The sequence below is a fragment of the Alosa alosa genome, chromosome 23 (assembly GCF_017589495.1).
Source record: "Alosa alosa isolate M-15738 ecotype Scorff River chromosome 23, AALO_Geno_1.1, whole genome shotgun sequence".
Lineage (NCBI taxonomy): Eukaryota > Metazoa > Chordata > Actinopteri > Clupeiformes > Clupeidae > Alosa > Alosa alosa.
In genome coordinates this window covers 20,365,384-20,375,383 of record NC_063211.1, presented here as the reverse complement: position 1 = coordinate 20,375,383, position 10,000 = coordinate 20,365,384, and the positions used below count along the sequence as shown (strand labels likewise).

General features: G+C 40.9%; 1 protein-coding gene across 3 annotated transcripts in view; it reads right to left on the bottom strand.

Moving 5' to 3' along the window:
- LOC125288162 (contactin-associated protein-like 2) overlaps positions 1-10,000 on the bottom strand; it is a 38,573-nt gene that overhangs the window by 4,892 nt on the left and 23,681 nt on the right. For all 3 annotated transcript variants that reach the window (XM_048234288.1, XM_048234286.1, XM_048234287.1), the window contains exon 3: positions 1-9. This exon is cut by the window's left edge and continues 117 nt beyond it. In XM_048234288.1, the coding sequence (XP_048090245.1) occupies positions 1-9 (9 nt within the window). The remainder of the gene's footprint in view (positions 10-10,000) is intronic.

Genomic DNA, 10,000 nt, shown 5'->3' with positions numbered 1-10,000 from the left:
TGGTTTCATCTACAAAAATATTTGAATTGTGAAGTTCAGATTTAGATTCAGAGACATTTATTTCTCACATATACAGTAATAAATAATACTAAAATATATAAAATATAAAAGTAGTAATAATAGCACTCAATTATTAAATTTAATAAGATAAAAAAGAATAAATATAGGTTATAAAAAATGATAATGATATTACTGACAAATAACTTTTAGAAATAATCTGTACTGCAAAAACGAATGTTGGTGGGTATTTAAACTATCTAGCGGGTGTTTTAACAGCTGCAAGAAATAGAAGCTTCATGGTCTTTATGTTCTGGTTCGTGAATTATTTTCATAAAACTTCAAGTTGCCCTATAACTTTACTCTCCAAACTCTTCACTGCACTGTAGGCAATTAACTGACAGTATGATAGGCTATTTATTTTCTGTAGGCTACAATAAACACATTTATTAGAGGGATTGTCAAAGTTTTTTTTTTTTTTCCCCGTCATCTACTTCCTGAATTTTTGGTCAACGATACCCGGGACACCGAACCACCGGGGCACATGAAATTTGGTGGGTATGTAGCCCCACTAGACTTTTACGGAAATATTTTGTTTTGGTCCCCGGGGCCACTCCCCGTGCTGGGCCCCCCGAACCGCAAAAAAAGCAGTTTTTCCTAAATAACTATCTGAACCGTGGCACTGAGGATGAAGAATCTTTTATGGTACGTTGGTCTCAAGGGCTCACATCAACCTGCCCCATAATCACTCATTTGTGATTTGCTCCCCCCCCGGTAAAAAATGAAAATGCAATATTATTCTGCTTTAATCGCCCCTATCTTCAGTTAAGATGTTCAGAACTGCACCACATTTTATGTGTATGATTGACCTTGCATTCTCTGGGGTATGCCAAGTTTCGTAGAATTTCATCCATGGGGGTCTAAAAGGTTATGTGTACATTTAGTGACTGTACACTCATTGGCCTGTAGATGGCGGTGCACACATATACACATGCACACACACACAGGCACCCACATACGGTATTAGAACGGCCGATACATAATTACAAATTCAGTAGGATTAAAAGAAAGCCAAAATAAATATTCATCATCATCATAATGGCTGCATTTCCAGTATTGGCGATAAGTAGCCGTTTGTCCACTAGATGGCGCATCGTTGCAGTGAGACGTAATTTTGTTGGAAGTTAAAAGTAGGTTGGAAAAACAATGGACGCTTCCTACAAGGACCTGTAGTTTACCGCAGAGAACGTCTAATAAGGATAGGACGATGTTCACATGAAATGTAATTCCCATTTCTTCTTGAAGCCGAAATAAATCTGAGGATGTTTATCAGACATGCTTGGTTTTTACTGCAGGTACGTTAATCTTATAATATCAATAAGGACTTAGGTAATGTTACCGTTAGCGTTGGTTGAGTGATGGAGGCCAATTTGATTGATTGCATTTGTAGAAAACTATAAATGCGGTTATACCAAGCAAATTGATACAGCACTGTAATTGTATCTTTCGACTGTCATTTGTTGCACGTGCTACAAAAATCATTCTGTGCAATGGAAGATTTACCAACGTTACACTGGTCTGATACAGTTTTGCCTATACATGCGTGAGACTGAGGGCCAGATGTACTAACGCTTTTGCGCCCACTTCAGGCGTATTTGTTTCGCAACGTGCGTGTAAAATCAATGCGAGGTATGTACAAACAGGCCGCAATGATGTAAAAGCGCAAACTGCCTGTCGCGGGAGCTGAAAGTGGCAGATTGCGTTTTTAATGTCATGCATATGTATTCATGGGAGGATCCAGGGGAAAGTGGGAGTTTAGCGTAAAAAGATGGGAGGGGAAGAGTAAAGAGCGCCTAATTATGTATTCCGCGGTATGTACAAAGACTGCTCCTGAAAGCGCACGTCTATTCTGCGCCTAAATACTTCCGCCTTGTAAAAGCAGGTGTTAATCCAAATTGCAGTTCAATGCGTTAATAAGAGAACCTTTCAAAGACAACAGAATCGCTATTTAGAGCACCAGTTTTGTAAGTCTATACTATCAAAAGCAACATTAACTTTCGTTGGCCTTTCGAATGTCTTACTTTCACATCATTCACTTAAACTTTCCTACTTGCTAGATTTGACCAATCTTCCATAGCCTACGTGCACAAGCATTTTGAGTAGAACTACTGATCTTCATTATCTCCTTGCTTGTTGACATCTTATCATGTATGGTATTATTTCATGATCGCTAAACGTTTGATTCTTTTAATGTTGTCATTAGTTAACTTCATTCAACTGCGCTTGTAGGCGCTGCCATTCAGTTGTGGACGTTCGTAAATTGCGTTTATGGGCGGAGAAAGGCAGATAAAAGCGCAGTTTACACTAAGGATTGAACGATTGATAAATACGACGGAAACTTGGGTCTGACAGCGTTCGCAATGTGCGGTTTGTCTATGACGCTGATAACGCTACATTCGCAAATGTACGTACATCTGGCCCTGAGACGCCTGTTTATTTTGTTTTAAGTGCGTGCAGGGTGTGAGAGGGGAATCGATTTGCTTCCAGCTTGGTAGTTGTAGTCTGTGAAATTAAAAAGCATGTGTGTGTGAAGTATCCAAACACTGACACCTTCATTTCATTATGGCTGCTTTAGCAACACACCTTAAGCTACTGTGTAGTGGGTCCCATTTAGAAGTCGCTACTTCATTCGCGCTTTCCTTGACTCATGGAGCTGCGTGAATTTTATTACAACTTTTCGCTACGGTATGGCAGTTTAAGTCCGCTTGATACTGTAAGGCGTGAGCCATTGGTTTCCAAAGGAGATTTTATTTGTGTCGCCAGCATAGCCTATTGACAATTTATGTTGTAAATAGGCCTACCTTATCAGCCTACCTGTAGCTTAGGGAAGCTAACAGCTTTCTATTAGGATCTAGTTTGTTAGTTACAGTTTTGTCATAACTCCCTGATGCATTTTTGCATTTAGAATAGCCAGAGCGTGGATATCTCAACCGGAAAATTAAACAATATCGGGTGCCTATGGACTAGGCTGGGTGAACCCAGCCTGATCTGCCCGCTATTTATTTTTTGATTTCTTAAAAGATTGAGCTTGGTCTGGTGAAAGCCAGACTAGCCATGGACCTCAGTTACACAATGCAAGGCAACATGAATCAGCCTATATTTGCACGAACAATAACGGACAACAGCTCTTCAACTTTGGCCCGTTAAAATGTGTATGAACAGTCTAGCGACGCATTTCATCAAGGCCCATTTGGACATGTCATTGCACCACTGGTTAGATGTAAAACAGCGTTTCGTTTCAGACTACTGTTACTTAATTTGTGCATTGACAATAAAGTATCACATGAACTAAAGATGACTAAAATCGATGTAGAAGAAGAAACATTCACAAAAAATCCATCCATCCAAAAATGACCTTTGTTTTTGATAGCTGTTGAAAACGGCATGGAACTGACAGAGATGTTTTTGTTTATAAATAAATAAATAAATAAATAAATAACATTATGCTGATACCTTTTGCTTTTCCCAAATACAATGTAGCCTACAGGTGTAAGTGACCTTTCATCAATCCAGTTGCAATGAATGAACTGTGATGAACTGCCCTACTTGTGATTGTTTAGAGATTTTAAAGGTTTTATAACAATGCTACATCTTCTTTGGCTATTCTACAATCTATTCACCTTTTCAGCACCAGTAGGCTACTTTCTGTGCAGCAATATCAATACACACACTCAGGCATGCTAAACAAGCATAGGCCTACACAAAAGTTTCAAGAGTGGGGGATGGAGTAAAATATGGAGACAAATTGAAGTGTGATTTATTTTCGCGGAACGGATGTACAGGACTGAGCGGCGGTCATATTTTGTACCGCTATGCGGTACATCTAGTTTTTTCAACTTTTGCAATATTACGCACTTGGCTACTGAACGCAAATCAGCAGGAGAGAGAATGCACGTAGCCTACGCAGCGTGTAGCGCAATGTGTAGGCTATTTGGTTACCAACTAACACTGTTAGCCAATTCACTAACTTAAGACTTCAGTGCCATCATATACAACGTTTTTTTACACAACAAATACAGAAAGGATGGAGGCAGCGAAAGTAGAGGACTCATTTCAGATGGGGCAAGAACAAGGTGAATTTGTATGCTTGTCAAAACGTAGTCCTACCCTGCATTAGAGTAGCTGATCGTCATACCAAGCACACTCGCTGTTTAAAGTCATAAAACTAAAATTTTACAAAGGTGGCAAAAATAATATAGGGTATTATTAGCCATGACATTACTAGGCTATGAATCGTTCGTTCAAAGGACAGGGCCCAGCTCAGACCAGCCCAGCCCAGCTCAGCCCAGACCAGCTCTCAGCTCACATGCTGCTGTGGTGGCGAGATACGATTGCCAGAGAACCAACCAAGGACTATTCAAGAGATTATTTTTGTCAATGAACACACAACGGAGTCATTTACTGCCCACTGGAGAGGAGATGTAAGTTAGCGTGAAGCGTTCAGCCCCAATCTAAGCAGAAGACCCACTTTTGTCTATTCATTTGAGAAGTAGGAAAACATTAACCAAAAAAAAAAAAAGATCTTTTAAAAAATGTCACAACCAAATTTACTGTGCATGCCCACAGAAGCAGTGTCCCCTCTGATACTGAGTGATGCTCAAATGGTCAGGTGTATTTGTAGCAATTGTGTATTTGTAGCAATTGTGTAGCACATGTTCAACCATGGCCCTGCTCACCAGGGCTTGAAAACGAAATTATTTTTCCGTTCCGAACGGTTTAGGTAGGCCTATGTTTAATGTTTTCGTTCTTGCATGCGTTCCGCCACCAACATATCGGTCCTGAACCGGTTCGGAAGGCAAAATATCGTTCGTTCTTAAAGTTCCGGCAGTGTTTGGCGGGCCTATCAAGTCTATTTTTGTGGACTTTACCTTAGAATAGACGTACTCATTATTTCCCCTTGATTTAGCCTATACCGTAGCTATGCCCAAAAATAATAAATCACAGGCGGCATCCAAAAACATTCAGATGGGCTATCCATCCCATAGCCTACACTCCTTACCTGGTTGTAGCCTAAGTTTTATCCATATGGAGATCTTCAAAGGCTTGTGCTATAATTCCAACCCTGTTTATAAACGAACCTGTCTGTTGCTGACAAGGCCTATCTTAAATTTCCCGTTTAACTCTTCTACATAGAATAGGTTATAATTGCGCAAACATTTCAAATCCCGACTTTAAAACGACAAGGCGTGGACAGGCAAAATAGGCTATTACGCATAGGCTACAAACAATTTCCAAATCAGTTTCAGTAGCCTACGCTACGAGCTGGCCTAAGATCAGAAGTGGCAGACGGATAGGTTACATTACAATAATGTAGTAACAGCAAGACAAAATATACACATTTGGACCAAAGGTCCATTTATTCGTTTTTTGCAGAAATCAAATTATTAGGCTGTTCGCCTACAATCAAACGAGTAGAACACTTAGGATATGCTTTTGTGAAATTTTATAAAATATATAGAGAACGAAAAAAAAATGTTATTAACCGGTTTTGTGGATTTCAGAATAACGTTTCTGTTCCGGAACAGTTGAAGACCATTTTGTTTTTCGTTTCCGTTTCCGCTCCTCGTAAAATTCCGTTCGTTTTCGGTTTTCGTTTTCATTCCTTGAACCGGTTTGGAGCCCTGCTGCTCACTATGATAAAGCCGTATTACAAGAGTGAGAGGGGCTTGTGAAGGATCCCCATGGTCGTGATTCGGCCGCAGGCATGAGGCTGTTAGGGCCGGCTCGGGTAGATAAAAGAGAGACAACGGTGGTTTGTACGTACTGTAAGTGCGTGGATGCAATGCAAGCGTCAGTAAGATGTTGAGTAAGATAAAGGTAAAGACAGAGATAAGGTGTGTGGGCAATCAATCATCAAGGTGCCTTCAAAAAAACAGCAAGAGAGAGGGAGGGAAACAACCCTGTATATAGCCCAACCCATTAGCCCAGGTGTATGCCATTAACCAATTAGTTGAGCCAGGCCGGAACTGTCAGTGTACTGGCTATGCCAGACCTGAAGAGGGCACTGGGGGTCGTAAAAAGGGCCGGAAGCAAAGGAGAAAGAAAAGGAGAAGCTGTTTTCCTGCTTTCAATAGTTCACTAGTCAGCAGACTGTTGGACGTTAACAGGTTCTTGCAAATGGACAATAACTTGCAAAATGTGCTAAAAGGAAAATAAATTTATAGCCTGCCTCACCAGATCAATTTCTGGCATTTTTACCAATATTCTTCAGAAATGCTAATTGATGTATTAGCCATGACCAGCTTGACTTCTTGGTCATTATTATTTGATGTGTCCCGTTTCTTCCCTGACTGTGCCCAAATCAATATTTACACTCCTGATATTATTGAATGTAAAAATGGCTGTTCCCTTTCTCTCAGACAATATTTTCAAGGTGAGCTCAGGCACACACATTCTTGCTCACTTCCCCTATTTATAAAACCACACAGCCTAACAGGGAAGCTACAACGGGCACATAACTGAAGCGTTCCGTTTGCGACGCGTAAAAAACATTTTAGAAGACTGGTCTATTTTTTTAGAACGTACGCTATCACATCTATTGTAGCTACTTCCTTAGTCCTGCTAAGTGCACATGTGCAGGAATTGACAGCAATTTACTTGACATGTCGTTAACAAGACCCCAAGACCCAACAGCTGGTGTCACAGGCACGCTGGCAACTACGCCGCTCCGTCCGGCATCTTTTGTCCTGTGTGTCAATGTCTTTGGGCACTTTGGGTTGCAGAAAAAATGTTGTGCATACAAAAATGCGCTACATATAAAAGTGACTTAACTTGACTTGACTTAACAATGTCATAACATTGTGACTCTTTGCCACTTGCTTCAGTGAAACATGTGATGTAACATGCCAACATAATAATAAAGTGATTGTCATGGTGGTATGAGCTATGAAAGCTTAATGAAGAGTGACATGTGGCATATAAAATGTGGTGCCATGACAGTAAATGACTGAAAATGACAACATCAAACTTGTCATATACCTGCACACCAGCTGTCACAATGTATATTACAAGTCGGTTTTATAAAACAAAGTGTTAGGCTACTTTGTTTTTCTCACTGTTCAGATGCGTTCAACTCTGATGGTATTAACCCATTTCCATGGTGCCACATCTGAGTGTTCCATGTTCTGATTGATGGGCAGAGTGTCGACCCGGTCATGTGCTGCCCGTTTTTTTTTTTCTCTCTCTCGTGCAGTGATCAGCGCCGCTGGCAGATCTATTATTAGGATCAGTGCCATGGATCAATCCGTCACCCGTGGCAATCCGTCTGAAGCACCCTTCCACCCTCCCACCCCTGCCTGGGGAGCCACGGCAGGGAGGCCATTTTGAGAATAAACATTCCCATGAATCACTTCTCATAGCAGCCCAGGGAGGACAGCCTACCACTGCAGAGTAGCAGAGTACGCCTGCAGAAAGAGGTGGATGCAGCGTTGTGTGTGTATGTGTGAGTGTGTGTGTGTGTGTGTGTGTGTGCGTTGTGAGAATTTTAATCCTCCTGGAGAAGCGCTTTGTTTTTGCTGTTGTTTTGATGTAGAATGGCAAGACATGCCCGCTGTTGCTCTAAACATGTCCCCTACAGATTGAAGCCTTTTTGAACGAGTTTGTCAGGTGCTCTGTCATTTAAAAAGGAGACTGCCCCAGATTCGACTCTGGTAAACAAATGAATACCTGGTGCCTGCACACCACACTCACACACACACACACACACACACAACTCCTGGGCCCAGCCTTCAAAGTAATCAAACTGATGTGGGTGATTTGTCAAAATAATACATTTGCTTTGCAAAACACTGGCAGAGAATAAATAGTTGAGACACACAGATGGGCAGGCCGGCTTTGTTGTTGGGTGCTGAGGGCAAACTACCTCTGTTGCCCCTCTCAGACACACACAGTCCGCCGCGACCCCGATGAACACCTCCCAGAGTGTGCCGCAGACAGAGATTAATTACAGAGAGAGCACATCGAGTGTGTGTGTGTGTGTGTGTGTGTGTGTGTGTGTGTGTGTGTGTGTGTGTGCAAGTATGTAAGTATGTGTAATGAGGAGGAGACAGGGGTGTAGCCGTGGAGATAGTGATAACGCAGAAACTGAACGGAGGATAAAATAGCATGCACACAAACACACACACACACACACACACACACACACACACACACACACACACACACATCATCTCCTTTTTTCATCACTTCTTCTCTATCTCTACCCATATTCCTTTCTCCCTCCATCTCTCTCTGATTCTTGCCATCTCTCTACTTTTTTCTCTCTATCTCTCTCACTCCTTTCATTTCTCTGCATCTTCAGCTCCATTACTTCATCTCTCCACCTCTCACTCCCTCATTCCATCTCTTTCTCTCCCTTCATTCCACAACTCTCTTCTGTCTTTCTCTCTCCATATCTCTCTGTCTGTTCCTCCACCACCACACCACACCTCTATCTCTTACTCACTCTCTCTCTCTTTCTCTCTCTCTGTCAATTCAAATCAAATGAGCTTTATTGGCATGACAATAATATTGTGTTGCCAAAGCTTACATATTTGGTATAATAAAACAGATAAAAACAATACTGAAATAAATGAATCTCTCTCTCTCTCTCTCTCTCTCCATCTTTCATGTCTGCTGATGGATCACTGACCTCATTTACGTAATATTAAAGGTTTTGAGTGTGAGGGCAAACTTGATGTCTGCTCATACTCTTCCTCTTTGTCCTATTCCTCAATTTCTCCTTCCTTTAACGAGAAAGATTCTCAATTTCAGAAAAGAAAATTGTAAAACAAACATGAAATAACCATGTGAAATGACAGCAAGAGTAAATGTAAATAAGTGGTGTTGTCTGTGTAAAGGTATACTAGGTTCAGGTATTTTTGGTGACTGTAGAGCTCCCCCTAGAGTAGCGATATATTTATATTTTACTCTGCGATTGTAAAAAGCCTACTTCTCGTGGCTTATTCCCCCTGTACACAATGAAAATGCTTTTGTTGTGGAGGTGAAGAATTAACAGCATGCGCAGATAGGTTGACCTCGCTCTAACTGGATGTCAACTACAAATTCAAAATAAAATCAACTCAATTTATAAAAAAAGATTAACTTTTCATCAGAAACTTCTGAAAGTGAGTTCAAGTGGCTCACAACAGACAGTTCAAGTACCAACTAGCAATTTTTTTGTCAGTGAATGCAAAAATCTTAGTAATGTGAACAATTTTGAGTTGTCATTTTTACAGTGCCGGCAAAATCTCCAAAGAGCTATATTGACAAAGTAATGTTTCACAATTCCCGCGAGATGTCTTTGGGGCGCTGTTCTTGAAGTTGCATGGCTAGTTCTCTCATTAATGACTCCCTATGCCTATGCTGTATGGCTATGCTAGGTGAACGATTCCCCTATTTGTTTACCATCAAACTGGCTTCGTAAAGGTTAGATTAAGGGGAAAATTTTGCATAGTGTGCCTTTAATTTCATAATATATACTTTTTATAAAGTCAGTCCTCAAGGCAGCTGTTTGGAGTCTTGACTGGGTATTTTGAAGTTGCTTCCACGCTGTTTTTGTTTCATATGCGGACAGTCAAGAGTGAAATCACACAGTGGGACGCCAAATGGACTTTCTTTTACTGAATCAGAGAATTTCCAGAGACCATGAGAAGAAAAGTGCTACTCAGTGTGTGTGTGTGTGTGTGTGTGTATGTGTGTGTGTAAAGGGGTATACTGTATTTGGGGACACTGACCATTTCATCCCGTGTGTGTGTTTGTGTGTTGGTATGTGTGTGTCTGTGTGTATGTGTGTGTCTGTGTGCGCGTTTTAAAGGCCCATCAATATAATATGCCACAGCATTTACAGGAATTTCATTGGTCCTGAAATAAAATTGGTTTCAGTCGTCTTCCTGCTGTTGTATTATTTAAGTATTTATGTTCTTATGAAAGGTTCCTTGGACCTTGCAGGTCTTAAAAATTTTCC